Source organism: Benincasa hispida, chromosome 3 (genome assembly GCF_009727055.1).
Source record: "Benincasa hispida cultivar B227 chromosome 3, ASM972705v1, whole genome shotgun sequence".
Taxonomy (NCBI): domain Eukaryota; kingdom Viridiplantae; phylum Streptophyta; class Magnoliopsida; order Cucurbitales; family Cucurbitaceae; genus Benincasa; species Benincasa hispida.
This window is the reverse complement of record NC_052351.1, coordinates 32307916-32323488: the sequence shown is the minus strand read 5'-3', so window position 1 is coordinate 32323488 and position 15573 is coordinate 32307916. Positions and strand designations below refer to the sequence as shown.

Here is a 15573-nt window from a genome sequence, read left to right as displayed (position 1 = left end):
TGCAATTCGAATCCTCTCATTTTCAACACTCAGATAATACGAGAGGAATCGATCAGATGAGTCATTCAAGTGATCGGTCACTCCTGAATCTAAAATCCATAATTCGTTCCCTTCAACCAAAAAACTAAAAGACTGAGGATTACCTGACTAAGCAACTGTTCCGATCCCTATGGTACCTGAGTCACCCGGGTTGGTCGCCTGAGGTTGTGTGGCCTCCTCAGCAGATTCACTCACAAGAGTACGTCCAGACTTGGATTTGTCGTTTGGAGGACGACGTTTGCCATTAGGGGGCCGACCATGTAGTTTCCAGCACTGGTCCTTTGTATGCCATGGCTTCTTACAATGCTCACATATCGGAGGATTTTTACTGTTTTGCTTATTGTTATCCGATCTAGAAGATTTCACCCCAAAAGCAGTTGACTTCGTAGTGGTAACAACAGAGCTGTTCATTGCACTTGATCTATCTTCTTCCAAGTAGACCTCTGAACAGACCTCCATGAGAGACGTTGTCGGCTTTTGTCCTAGAATTTGACTTCGATTTTGGGTACAATCCCGCAAGGAAGTCGTACATATGATCAATCTCTTCTATCTTCGAATACTGAATTCCATCATGTGAGCAATTCCACACGATCTCCCGACATAAATCCATCTCTTGCCATATTAAAGACATTTTGTTGAAGTACGATGTTACATCCATGCTTCCTTGCTTGCACTCGTGAGCTTGTTTGCATAAAGTATACAGGCGAGATGCGTTCTGCCTTCTAGAATATAAACTTCGGACCGCATCCCAAATATCCCGTGCAGTGGCTAAATATAGTTCCAATTTGAGGTTCCATGCTACTTATCAACATTGACCGAAGTAAAGAATCTTCTGCCTTCCAGACCCACTCTTGGGGATCCCCAAGGCTCGGTCGCGGTATTTCTCCGGTTAAGTACCCAAATCTATGGCGTCCTTCAAGGACCATTTTAATTGTTTGGGACCAGGAGAAGTAGTGTTGGCCATTCAACTTCTCTCCCGTGATCATTCCTGCAGAGTTTCCTAAAGTTCCAGTTAACAATTAGCAGTAGGTAGAGTAGGAAACACTATTATTGGGTTTTCTGAATAGATTGGAAGACTGGAAGACTCATGGCCATTCAGTTTTGTCCGAAGAACTGCCATCTGTTGTTGGAGACTTACCAATTGCTGTTGGAGTTCCCCATGGGACTCTGATCTTCAATGTTTCTGCCTATAGGAGATGGGAATGGAATTCTCACCCATAGAGTCACCCACTCGATATTGAGGCTGAACCGGATACACGTTCGGGAGGGACCCCTGTTACTGGAAGGAACCAAAAAACTGGTAAGAGGCTTCAATCGGGTACTGCCCAAACACCTCGGCTCTGTTGCTGGAAGATGTACGACTAAGTACTGCTACGGCTGAAGGGTGTGCGGCTGGCTGGTGCGAGAACGGCTTGGGAGGAACCACAATCAGCTGGCTCGGGAGCTGCTTGGACACGATCGGTTGGTTGCTGGATAGATGCGTGATCGACTGACCCGACCTGGAAGCTAAAGCGAACCTGCCCAACGCCTGCTGCGGCTTGCGAAAACTGGCACGTTTGCTGGGATTGGATTGCCTGCTGTCTGGGTCGTCCGCGGCTGCTCGACGGCGCGGCTCCGACGGCTGTAGGGTTGAGGACCATCAGTGGCTGCTGCTCAGTTAGCTGTTGCTCTACTGGGTTCAAGATTGTCTGGAGATACCAATCCACGACCGCTTGGATCATGGCCATATTAGTTGCGTCGACTATTGCTCCATCACCAACCACGTCTGATGATTGAATTTCTTCTATTGGGGCTAGGGTTTCATCACCTTGCTCTGATACCATATTGAAAGTAAAGAAGAAAAGAGATAACACAAGGTTTACGTGGAAAACCCTAATACAGGGAGAAAAAACCATGATAGAGAAGTTTCTTATTATTTTAATGTCAAACATACAAGAGACTCCAACCCAGATATAAATAGAAGAGGATAAACCCTAATTTAGAGCTAATGCATCATATTTCAACAATACCTAAAGTAAATTTGAGGCTTTTGGTTCTGGGTGCTAACCATATGATTTGTTGAAGTATTGATATAATTAAATTTACTAGAACTTATTAACTTAAGTTTTTGGTTGATTGGTTATTTGGTATCAGGGCATGAGGTTTTGTATTCAAATCGACATAATGTCATTTCTTCCCATCTAATATTGATTTATACCTGTTGGGTCTTCTACAAATTTTTCAGCTCACAAGTGAGCAATTGTTAAATTATTGATGTAATTAGATATACTATAACCCACCAATTTAAATTTTTGGGTTGATCGGTGGTTTAAGATGATCACATACTGCGAAATGAATAGAGTTTATGATCTCCGTCAAGGTGCATCATGTAGTCAAAAGAAAAAAAGAAAAAGAAAAAGAAAAGTTTAGGTCTAGGTGGGTGAGGAGGGATTAAATGGAGAACCTCTCATAGATATTATCATGGAAATTATGAGCATTCTGTTGGCATGAGACATGAACTAAATGGAGAGTGTCTTGAAATACTAGTACTCAATTGTAGTCCTTTGTTAATCTTCAGTTAGGGAATGGTCAAACTTGTTTTGCATTTTAATCTTCATTAAGATTCATTTCATATGAAAGAAAAGATCTTGAGGGAATTGTGGATCGAAGTTAGTCTTCCTCATGAAAATTGTTTGGGGTTTTTTCATTAATAAACAAATTTATATTTTAATGAAGATTCATAAATTAATCAATATATTTTTTGAGTGTTCGATTTTTCATTTCCTTATACTTTGCATGTACTTGTCATTTTTGAGTGATCAAGTAATTTTATTCTAATCTGATGCAGCCTTCTAACTCGCGAATACTATTGATATTGTAGTGGACAGGCCGGCTCCCTGTTAGAACAAATTGTTGAAGTGTTTTGTCTACATGTATCTGATGAGTCTGCAACTGTTAGACGTTTGTGCTTAAGAGGACTTGTACAGGTATTCAATTTTCCTTATAGGTACTTCCGTCATGGATCAGTTATAGAAATTGGAATTGACGTGCAATATCTTGATTTGAGTTGTGATTTTTTTTTTTATCAGTTACTTCTTTGATATGAACTTTAATTTTGTTATGCTGTTGGAACATATGAATCTGGTTCTAGACGAATGGTTTACTGATCTTTCTTTCTCATAAGATTAAGGGCTATAATACAATAATATTGCATTTATTTGATTGTCATAATTATTTTGTTTACATTACATTTTATCTTATTATTGTTATAACCTGTCATCCCATTGTCGTAATTATAGTTATTGGTTTTTTAGCAAGGTACGGAATGTCTTGTCAAATATTCAATATGATTCCACAAGATCTAGTTTCGTTCAAGTAACGGATTCTAGCCAATTGAAAGGATCATTAAACTAAAAGCCCATACAAAATGAGCACCTAGGAAAAACAGGCCATATGCAGATAATGAAGAACCATAAGACTGAATTATCTGGGATGCCTGTGCCCATAAGAAATTGCGAAGCCACCCATTAATAGTAATAGAACTCTGCGGAAACTGAAAGAAACCTCAGAAACGGAGGAAATGGAGGAAAGGGGGGAAAGCGAGGAAGAAACAGATGTAGAAATAGAAACCACTTCCGAAACGAAGGGGACTAAACAGGAACAATAGGGATCGTGAACCCATTAGCATTGCTTCTTCTCTTGTACAAATTTGAATAGTTGACTTCCTCCAAAACTTTGAAATTGCAGATACCAGTTATTCAAATTCTGCACTATACAGCTCAAGTTCTGGGTGTAATATTAGCATTATTGGATGATGTTGATGAATCTGTGCAATCAACTGCACTGTCGTGCTTACTTATGGTTAGTAGCTCCTTTTCAATTTAACATCTAATCTTTTTTACTTATTTTCTGAATTCTGTTCTGTTTATTTATCAACTTCCATTTACTTGTCTTAGATACTTGAAGCATCTCCCAATGATGCAGTGGAACCTATTCTGCTAAATCTCTCTGTGCGGCTCCGCCATCTCCAAGTGTGTTCCTGCATTCCTCAACCAATATAAAGTGTTTCAACACACTTGTAATTTTATTTTAAGAATTTGTATATTGCGAACTAATATCCTAGTTGTATCTGACAGAGCTGCATGAATACGGTTATACGAGCTAATGCCTTTGCTGCATTTGGAGTATTAAGTAACTATGGAGTTGGGCAGCAACGTGAGGCTTTTCTTGAGCAGGTTTTGCCCCCACCACAGTTATCCACTAAGATTAAGAGATAACAATCACATGCTTTTGGCATTTGAATTTTATTTATGTTTTGAAGCTCAATAAAATTTCCCGTCATTTTCCTGCTTGTGGTGTAGCATCCCTCAATTCACTGGGTCATCTCTTTCTACTTATTTTTTGATATCTTGCCTTTTGCTTCCCTTCTTTTTCCCATCTTATTTTCCACCCAGGTTACCTGTGGTTTCTCTCTCTTTGGAACAAATTTGTTCCTTATTTTATTGTTTTCTACATTTGTGATTTATGATAATTACTAGAAAATTTAGACTTTAACAGAGCTATTCTATATGTCATGGCTTGGTTTCAATGAAAATCAGTTTCTTCGTTGCATATTAATGGATTATATTCCTACTTCGGTTGGGGTTATTGTGTAATAGTGATTTGACTTGATGATAAATACGAGATAGAGGTTAGAGGGAGAGGATGAGATAGGTCATTGTTCATGATGGAGAAGTTTGGAGAATAGGCATCTTGGTCGGGATTATAATATTCAGAGGAAACAAAAGTTATTTTGGAGGTAGACAATGATGGAAGGTGTTAGATTGTATCAGAGAAATGTGAGTCCCATGGCAGTCCCACACCCACAATGTTATCTTGGTCGGGATTATAATATTCAGAGGAAACAAAAGTTATTTTGGTGGTAGACAATGATGGAAGGTGTTAGATTGTATCAGAGAAATGTGAGTCCCATGGCAGTCCCACACCCACAATCCTTGAACAGGTCATTGCTTTATGAAATTTTGAACGGTAAAAGTCAACTCAAAGTAATGCACATTTCTTCCGAAGATTTGAGGTTTAAATAGGTCACATCGATGGATGAGGTTATGGGACCCACGAGGTAAGGAGGGGTGAGAGTTCTGATTATAAGTTTATAATCCATTCAGTTTTATTACAAGTGGAATTTAGTTGATGGAGGAATACGCAATAAATGGGTAATGTAGATAAGGGAGGCCGGAGAAAAGGAGTTTGAGTGGCCAATAGGTTCATTAGAATTGCATTTGCTTGCATTGTCTTCCTATAGAATTCCCGTAATCTTGAGGAACCACTTTTCTCTATTTGAATATCTTACTTTATCCCTTCTGATACAGTTTTTTTTGTTTGTATTGGCAACATCTTTGTTTTATTCCTCTCAGTGAAAAAAATAATTTTAAGAAATCAATATTTGTTTTGTAGCTCTTATATGCCCATTTTCTCTATGGTATCACTTGTGTGAGCTATTCACATTGCAATTTGTTTTCTAGATTTCTTGAACTACTTTTTATCTTGTATTGTGTAACGGATATGATCACATTTATTGTGTAAATATTTTGGTGGAGTATTTTAGGGGCCTGCTCTATTAGATTTATTTGCAACTATTTTGGCCTCAGGTTCATGCAACTATTCCCCGCCTTGTGTTGCATGTTTATGATGATGATATTGGTGTTCGTCAAGCTTGCCGGGTAATGGTTAACAATCGTTTTAGTTGATATTTTAACATATACTACCCTCTTGTTTCTTTTCCCTCTTTATTTGATATTATCATTTGGGGACAGAGTACTTTTAAGCGGATTGCCCCATTGGTGGAAGTGGAGGAGCTGCCTATCCTCTTCCATATGCATTTTTTCAATTCAGATCATCGGTGAGCGATAAAGTTTGACATGGCTGCCTACTCCTGGAAATAGATTTTAGTATGATTGATTTCTACATTGGAATGAAATACATATATTCCTGATTGGCTCTTTTCAGAAATGACTATGAAGACTTTGTCCGTGATTTCTCAAAGCAAGTTTCTCAGTGCCTTCCCTCCAGGGTCGACTCTTACATGGCAACGACAATAAAGGTTTTCATTCTGACTGGCATATCTTCAAGAGAATATATGGAATTGGGGAATTCATTTTCTTCCTGGCAATTACCTGTCTAGGGATTTGACTGTCTTCAGCCATGCTCATCTCATTAGACCATCTTTGACCATGCTATCATATATATATACTAGATATGTGTGTGTGTGATTATTATTTCTCCGGTTCCCACCTTTTGCTTTTGTTGCATTATAATTTACATTCTTGAATTTCTTGCTGTTGAACTTGTTTTGTGTTTCTGTCAATATAATTCCATGGTCCTTTTTCAAAATGCTTCTGGCATTTTGATGGAGTAGTGGACTGTTTCTGACCATGGAAAGGGCAGGGCTGAGATATGTATAATATTAAAATTATATAATATCATTATTTTATTAGTACTAGTGGTAGGTTAAACTACATTTGTGGTCTTTTTGCTTAACCTTTATTATGAAAGTTTTTGTTATTATTTTGAAAGTTTCTGTGCTGTGGCAGGCTTTCGATGCACCTTGGCCAATGATTCAAGCAAACGCTATTTACTTCTCTAGTAGTATGCTTGCTCTGACTGATGATCAACACATTTTGTCCCTTCACTACACGCAGGTTTTTCTCCAACTGTCAGTTACTGAGTACGTTTAAGATTCATTGCAGTAGTATCTGAAAATCATTTTATTACTTCGATTAGGTTTTTGGTTTATTGGTTGGTAAGATGAGTCGATCTGGAGAAGCAATTGTAAGAGCAACTTGCTTATCAGCCTTGGGCTTGTTATTAAAATCTTCCAATTCACTGTCATGGCGAGCAGCTCGAATGGATCGTGCAGACTCGGCTAGGAGCTAGGTCATTAGCTATATTATAAATCTTGACAACTCAAACTGAACACTCTTGATTGATGATGGTGATTTAAGGTTTCTAGCAAGGACAGGACAACAATTATCACACGCCTTAGAAAGCATGGATGGATTTTGTGGCAATCCGGTCATCAAAGTTGTAAAATTTGTAATTTGGACTTTTTAATATTTTTTTTTTGTACGTGGGGTCAGTTGTATATATGATTTTCTTTGAAATCATGTATATTCTGTTTGTAATTGAGCTTAGGAAAGCAAACGTTGGAGTGAGTGATTCTTTGAATTTCAACTTTTGAGGGAAGTGTGGTTTTGAAACAAATGAAAAATGGCAATGTTTTGATTTGTCATTATTTGAATGAACTCTCTTTATCTCATTTGGAAGGATATCCCTAATCAACTGTAGCATTGTTAGTGTAACCAAAATATCTGTATCTGTATATATATGTATATTTAGTGCAAGGTGAGAGAATTTTTCATTTCAGGAGAACGAATACACCTTGACAAGCTCGTTAATAAATAGTTCAAAGTTATCTTCCAAAGTATTTTTTTTTCTTTCAAAGTATTAATTAGGAGTATTTGGAACAAGAGATTAAGAAATGAGAAGATGTAAAAGTGATGGGATGAAGAAGGATATAGGGAAATTGTTATTTTATTTGTATAATGTGGGTTTTTTAGTACAACAATTTGGGATAGAAGGATGTGAATCTTCGGTGTCTTGGTCTAGAGTGTATGTCTCATGTCCGTTGAGCTAGGCTCATGTTAGCATGTATAATGTAGTTTAGTTAATTTAGATTAATTTGTGTTTAATTAATATTTTAAATTTAATTAGTTATTTATCTCTTCTTCTTGTTAACCATCTTAAGAGGCGTTTGGATTGAGGTTTTCTCAATACCCAACCTAAGAATTATATGTGGGAATAAAATTACTGGGAATCAATGATGACTATATTTAGTTGTGCATGAGAAAATAATGTCTAGAAATAGTATATGGGAATTAAAAAAAAATTGAGATTGTCCCTATCAAGCATTTGTTGAAATGCCTTGAATTTGTTTGTTAGCACTTCAAACAATCAAGTACGGGGGTCTCACTACTTGATCAACGAGTCGGGGTCCAAGGGCGGCGCACCCTGGTGGGGGTTCAAGGGCAACGCCCCCGAAACCTATTCAGAATTCGTATTCAACATATTTATTTATTTTTAGTTATTATATAAACTCTCTAATCCTAGAGGCGCCGTTATGATGTAATTTTCTGAAAACATTCTCTCTAATGATACTGTTAACCCTCTACCCGTGGACGTAGTTAACACACTGTTAGTGAACTATGTATATCTGTGTGTCGATCTTCTCTATCTCTACGTTTCCTTTTTTTGTGTTATTTAATTGTCGATTTCGTAACAATACGATCACTTAAATTATCTACACGATCGTTGAGCTCCGTTACACAATTGTTTATAAAATACTATACGACCACTTAAATTATCTACACGATCGCGGAGCTCCGCTACACGATCGCGGAGTAACAAAATGCTATATGATCGCCTATCCAATGCTATACGATTGCCTACCAAATGCTACACGATCGCTTAACAAATGTTACATGATCGCTGAGTAACAAAATGCTATACGGTCGCTTACCCAATGCTATACAATTGCCTACCCAATGCTATACGATTGCCTACCCAATGCTATACGATCGCCTACCAAATGCTATACGATCGTTTACCAAATGTTACACGATCGCTGAGCTCGGCTACACGATCGCTTAGCTCTGTTACACGATCGCTGGGCTCTGCTAGACGATCACTGAGTAACAAAATGTTATACGATTGCCTACCCAATGCTATACGACCACCTACCCAATGCTATACGACCGCTTACCAAATGCTACACGATCGTTGAGTAACAAAATACTATACGATCGCTGAGTAACAAAATGCTATACGATTTCACAGTTGGAAGGAAGGAAAATCGTGGTAGGAAGCGAAAGAAATGAAAACCCACACTTCTCAATGGGTATGCAATTCTTTCATTTGTGTGAGTAAAAGATACTTTGGAATTTCCTTTTCCAAGATAAATAAACAAATCCCACCAACTAAACATGGGCTTTGTAAACCCATTCCCATTTCCACCCTCTTTTCCCTCCAACCAAATGGCCCCTAAGATTATAATGGTTAGGTTTTTTAAGTCGTATTTTGAATAAAGAATTTATGTTTTAAAAGGCTTACAACTTCCACTAATGACTGCTTCCTTTTGGCGAACATCATGCATCATCTTATATTCTTCATTTTCGGTTTTGTGCTCCTTTTTGTGTCTAGCATCATTTTTTTCGCTTCCCAGTTTTCTTTCGCATTGTTTCTTTTTTCTTTTCTTTTTCTCTGTTTTGATTTTGGTTTTAGGTCTCTTTATTTTGATTATTTGGATGCCAATGATGTTCATGGATTGATATCTCCTCTCCTCTTCGATTTCATCAGTCTTTTGTCGTGGAAGCACTCTTTCATGTCAATTTCCTCTAAGTATTGATTCTTCCATGAGATCGAGTCATGAAGAAGAAAGGAAGATAATAGAGGCATGGGCTATTTTGGAGGTGAGAACTTTTGTTCTATTAACAATTGCTGACCACATATTATTAGTAGGGGTGGGCAGTAAAACCGCTTAAACCGAACCGATTTGCAAAATCGAACCGAACCGAACCGATTTATCAACAAAATCGAAAAATTCGGTTTGATGTGGTTTGTGTTAAAACCAAATTTAAACGGTTCGGTTCGGTTCCAAATTTGAAAACCGGTTACTAAACGAACGAACAGTTTTAATATATATAAAAATTATATTATAATATATATATATATTCGTTTAGGATTCGGACTGTGCCAACTCGTTTCAATTTCATCTCTGATTCTCTTCGAGTCTTCGTCTTCACTTCAGCTTCAGCTTTCAGCCACTCGTTCGACTTCAGGTTTTGTCTTCCCTCAGTCCTTAGCCGACCTCAGTTCTCACTCGACGTTCACGCAATAACCATCCGTCTCTTCATCTTTATCTCTTCAGTCTTCACCTTCCCTCAGTAGTCAATTCTCCCTCCGTCCCTCGATGTTAACGACGAAGGTTCCGATTCCATCTACCTCCGTTCAGGTTTCACGTTTAAGCTTATGATCTCTTCATCTTCCATCAGATCAGTTCTCCTTCTCTTTTGACGTCGACGGTCTTGACAGAAAATCCCAAATTATATTCCACCCATTTTGTTCGACATCGGGCATTCAGGTAAATTATATTCCACCCATTTTGTTTCGATTCCACCCATTTTGCTTTAAATAAAAAAAAAAATGAATATGTGGTTGTGGTGGAGGCGGACTGCTGAGGGAGGAAATGGTTTAATTCAATGGAATATTTGAATTTTGAGTTTAAGTAAATAATTTATTAGAGAAGTCTACTAGTCCATTTCAACCTAGCTATATAATACAATAGTTAAAATTTATATTCAAGATTTTAAATGTCAACGTGACACCAATGTCAAAATCTCTCTTGCATGAAAATATGAATGTATTTTTTTAACCAATTATAAATATATCAAACTAAAAATATAAGCCTTTTTAACTCTTTTTATATTGAAAATGTTTAAAGTTTTTAATACTAGAATCATTTATATAATACATATTAGTACTATTTCTTAGATATTTTCATTATATTTCATCGATAATTATTATATGATATCATAGAAGAAATGTCAATTCACTCTTCACTCGATTTTTGGTATTCCATGATGTCTTTGATCAACAATGAAAGATTGAGATAAGAGGACCCTCCTTCTGCCACAGCTCTTCTTGCCTTCTCTGCAAGCTCTTTCACTCTCCTCCTCCTCTCTTTCGACTCTTCACTTTCTTCATCCATTAACTTGTCTATGGCAGCTTTAACATCTTCCCTTTTCACCTCAATCCCATACTTATCTTCTTCTCCTTCATTCACAGGCCACTTCGCCCCTACACTCACTCCAATTTTCAGTACATTAACAACAAGCTGCTCATTTATGAACTGATCCGAAAACAGAGGCCAAGTCACCAATGGCACCCCTGAACATACCCCTTCTTGAATCCCATTAGCCCCACAGTGAGTCAAGAACCCTCCAATCGAAGAGTGTGAAAGTATCAAAACTTGGGGTGCCCACCCCCAAATCAGAACCCCTTTTCCTTCAATCCGATTTTCAAACCCATTTTCCGATACCCATTTCTTCAATTCCTCTGCTTTTTCTCCTGTTCTAATTGCCCATATGAATGGCCTTCTTGATGCCTCTAAACCCAATGCCAGCTCTATCAATTGATTGGGTATTAGATTACAGAGGCTCCCAAAACAGACATAGAGAACAGAGCTTGGTTCTTGTGAATCAAGCCACTTCAAACACGAATGCTCATCAATGGCAGATTTCTTACCTCTCTCTGCTTTGTCCATGGTGTTCGTGTTGCAGAGTGAAACAGGGCCAATACAATATACTCTGTTTACTGTTTTTCTTAAACCCTCTACGTATTGAGGCTCCATTTCCTCAAAAGAATTCAGTGCCATTCCATATGCTGTCATTTCAGCTCTGCCTAAGAGGATTTCAAATTCTTTGAGATTTTCAGAAATTGGGGTTGGGGATCTTGCTTTGCTGATTTCGATTCGATCGGGAAGATTTGGAACTATGAAATTTTCTTCTTCGGATTGTGCGGTGTAGAGAATTTGATAGGCATTTCGCATCACTAAGTTGTAAAAACAGTTGAAACCGTGGAATGAGATTCTCGGTATGCTGAATTTGCGAGCAATGTTCATTGTGAAGGGTAAACAGCCATCGGAGATTATGCAATTTGGCGGTGGTGAAAGGGTTTCGATCAGTTTCTCGACTGGGTTTTGAAGTAATGATGCGGCGGCCATGAATTCCATCGCCGGCACCGACGGCGGAAGTTGGTCTTGATTTTCAGTCCCTTCCGGCAATCCGGCTTCCTTCCATGGAAATTGGATCTTAATGATGCTGATTTTGAGACCCAATGAATGTCTCTCGCGGTCGACTATGGTTTCGAAACGGGATGCGTTGTGGGGCGTTGTGATGAACGTGACGATCACGCACCGCCGTGCTAGCATGCGCCCGAAATCCACCATTGAGATTATGTGGCCTTGCTCCATGTATGGAAATAAAAGGAAGTGAGGTCTAGGCGCCGCCATTGCCGCTGCTGTGTTGCTACATTAACATCAATGATTAAACAAAAGGTTTAGCTTTGGAAAGGATTAAAATCACTTTTATCGCTAAAACAAATTGATATATGAATTATGTTAGTAATTTTTGTGGTTTAAATTTTTTATCTTTGGTTGTACAAAAAAATTTTACTTAAGAACCACTTTTATTGTATATCAAATCATTCTTGTTCATTTGAATTGTTAGAATGATGTGATTTTAAGGTCGCTAATCTTTAGTCTATGGATTAAATTTATTAGAATTGATTTGTTTCTAATTCAAAGATGAGAGTTTAATTATCATAAATACCTAAATTATGGAGTGAGTTAGTTTCAAATTATACCTCCAAATCTTTACCAATTTGATTTATATCTTTAAATTTCGAATTTTTTCAATTTTAATATAATTTTACCATTAAATATATAGATAAAATTTTTGTATCTATTGATATGAATAAATCTAAACACATAAAAGAAAACAATATATTATTTGATTGTTCCATCCATTCTATGAAGAGCTTTTTTTCCAAATTCCAAACATATTGAATTAACATTAATGGGCAATTATTTTCCGAGAAAAATAGCTATAAATTTTCTCGCACAAGAAAATAGAGAGAGAAAGAGATGACCTTCTTACCTGCAAGAAGCTGAGAGCTGATTAGTTTTGATATAAAGAGGACTCCCCATAAGCTCATTTAAATCTTACCACCCTTTTGTCTCGATGTGCATGTACATCGTCCAAAATCGAGAATGTACGAGAAAATTTCTATTTTTTTTCAATTATAATAATTGTGGAGTCAGGAGATCGAACCTTCGACTCTTATGGAGAAAAATCATGTCAATTACTATTGTGTTAAGTTCACTTCGCCATATTACCTTCATTCATTGCTTGCCACGAAAGTAGTATTTAAAAGGACAAATTGCAAAAACTACCATTAGAATATGGTGATAGTTGTAATTACATATTTAAACTTCCAATTTTAAAAATTAGACCCTCAAATTTATATGAGTATTAAAATTGGGTTGAATTGAACCTTCTAACTTACATAATTGAATAAATTATAACCTAAGTTTGAGGGTTTAAATTTTATCGTTTGCGGTTTTAATTTCTACAATTATTATAAGTTTGAGGGTTCAATTTTAACACTTGTAGAAGTTTAAGAGCCAAATATTTAAATTCAAGCTTGAGGGTGTAAATACAACTCTACCACATTTTAGGGGTAGTTTTTGTAATTCGAGGAGTGATTTTTTCAGTTTGTCCTATTTAAAAATTATATTGAATCCATGAAATAAATGAATAATCATTTAATAAATAATTTGATGATGTGTCAAATGAATATGAGTTTTTGAAATTTGTCCAAAGTTTAGTCACATGGTTACTAATTACTAGATTCTTTATAATATAATTACTAGTTGAACTATTTTATTTTTAGATACTATCTACATATGTCAAAATCAGTAGCTCAACCGATATGCAGTATGATTTAAAATCTCCTACTCCATCATACTAGAAAAAATATCGGCAACGTATTAGTATTGATAACAAAAAAAAAAAAATGTAATCAATTTCAATGTATTCATTTCCTCACCTGGTTGGACTAAAAAAAAAAAGAGAAATATTTAGTACTAATATGAAAAAAAAAATCATATTACCTTAATTATTTGCTTGCCATAGAAAAAGGTATTTAGCAATTGTGTGGAACCCATAAATTAAAATAATATATATTTTTTTAATGATGCGTCATAATATGAGTAAGATGAGTATATATACTAGAATTTTTCTCAAAGAAAGCAAACATATTGAAATACATTACCGATGCGGTGGTGCTTTATTTCTTCCGTCGTTTTTGATTTTATATCATTAATTGGCGATTGTGAGGGTTTAGATTTCAGGGTTAAGAAAAAAAAAAAACAAGAACATACCAATAATCTATATCTATATACTATATTAAAAGAAACAATAAGAGAAGAATCTTTTTCTTCTCTTTTTGTTTCTAAAGTTTTTGAGAATTCCTATTTTGCCTTCATATTCCTTCATAATTTTTATAATAATTCCTTAAACGAACACATCTCCTAAAAAAAAATCCTACCTTTTTGGTTTGATGCATCACTTCACATAATAACTAAATTTTATATAGGCACACCCTTTTACATTATAACTAAAAGTTTTATAAATATATCTATTCACGTCGTAATTACCAATTTTTCATAGTATAAATACAAACTTTTTTGTTATTCTTTGGCCCTATGTCCATTTTCAATATGATAAAAAAAAAAAAAAAATAGAATGATAGTATCGAAGTTTTCATTCTCCATTTCAAGGTGGCCGCAATCCTCCCTTGTGTCTTCATTTTATTAGTTTTTTCAGTGAATTTTTGTTGCCACCATGGTGAAGTTTCTATGAGAATTCTCTAGAGATCTTTTATTTATCATGGAAACTGGTGAGTCTATTCTCACGTGGTTAGAGTTTGAGCTAACTGAACGTGCGACACTTGGGTTTTCTTGTTATCAAAGAAGCACTAAGTAAGCCTTATGAAGAGCTTTTGCCTATCGGAGGCATTTAGGTACACGAAGAGAGGTTTTAAGAGTGATGAGCAAGTGAGTCAGTTTGAGAGAATGGTCAAGAGCTTTATTGATGCTCAATTGTTCATTGATTGTGTACAAATGAGGGATAGTGGGTTATTTATAGCCTTGTCCCACCGACCTAAAAGGCTTAAACTGCTCTTGAGGGTTGGTTATGACTTTCTCTAGAGGCTTCTCAATGCCTCTTGGATGTTCTTAAATCATACTGGGCCTTTCTACACTCTTTTAAGTACATACAAGAAGTTTTTAGACTTTCCTAAGCTATTCTAGACCATTACAAAGAAATCTAGAACATTTACATGTGGGCTGGAGTTGGGACGTTCTATCATGTCCATGAGCCATCTAGAGTCATCCAGCATGTTCTGGCACCGTCTAGGCCTTTTTAGAGGTTTTTGGGGCTGTCTGGGACAGTTTAGCCCATTCTAGCATTGTGTAGACCCGGCTGGATACTTCTAGACATGTCCAGGTCTTTCTTGAATGCACTGGCACTGTCTAGTGCCTTTTGGAACCATCTGGGTGTTGAGATTGATGCCCTAAATCTCGTAGAGTCCTGTAATTTGTAAACACTTGTATGAGCAAACATTATGTGATTTATAATATATGATATTTTGTTCACATTGTCTATGAAATAAATGATGTTTTAGTTGCATTAACCACAAACCAATAAACTAAGATCCATGGTTATCGTTCTAACTTAAAACATGTTTGTGGAGACATACAAGGGGATCGTGTTTAAGTGATAACCTAAATGGTCTATAGTATATGGATAAGGTTGGATACCTTATCCTGGTGACACTATGAGTATGATCCGTTTTGTAGGTGTTACAAATGTTGTAAAG

General features: G+C 36.5%; 2 protein-coding genes across 6 annotated transcripts in view; one reads left to right on the top strand and one right to left on the bottom strand.

The window, feature by feature from the left end:
• Positions 1-7333, top strand: part of LOC120074500 (protein SHOOT GRAVITROPISM 6) — a 58408-nt gene extending 51075 nt beyond the window's left edge. For all 3 annotated transcript variants that reach the window (XM_039027648.1, XM_039027647.1, XM_039027649.1), the window contains 9 exons: positions 2900-3005; positions 3766-3879; positions 3975-4049; positions 4155-4253; positions 5667-5738; positions 5832-5917; positions 6025-6118; positions 6609-6716; positions 6799-7333. In XM_039027648.1, coding sequence (XP_038883576.1) covers positions 2900-3005; positions 3766-3879; positions 3975-4049; positions 4155-4253; positions 5667-5738; positions 5832-5917; positions 6025-6118; positions 6609-6716; positions 6799-6951 — 907 coding nt within the window. In that variant the 3' untranslated portion in view covers positions 6952-7333. The remainder of the gene's footprint in view (positions 1-2899; positions 3006-3765; positions 3880-3974; positions 4050-4154; positions 4254-5666; positions 5739-5831; positions 5918-6024; positions 6119-6608; positions 6717-6798) is intronic.
• Positions 7334-10665: 3332 nt separating this feature from the next.
• On the bottom strand, positions 10666-13868 carry LOC120072801 (UDP-glycosyltransferase 73C3-like). Of its 3 annotated transcripts, none has more exons than XM_039025310.1 (2): positions 13805-13868; positions 10666-12158 (listed from the first exon to the last, which is right to left on the bottom strand). In XM_039025310.1, exon 2 carries the CDS (start codon positions 12140-12142, stop codon positions 10682-10684), a length of 1461 nt encoding a protein of 486 aa, XP_038881238.1. In that variant the 5' UTR covers positions 12143-12158; positions 13805-13868; the 3' UTR covers positions 10666-10681. The 3 variants fall into 3 exon arrangements, with proteins under 3 accessions (XP_038881238.1, XP_038881236.1, XP_038881237.1); XM_039025308.1 differs by lacking the exon at positions 13805-13868 and adding an exon at positions 12789-13538; XM_039025309.1 differs by lacking the exon at positions 13805-13868 and adding an exon at positions 12781-12804.
• Positions 13869-15573: the final 1705 nt, after the last annotated feature.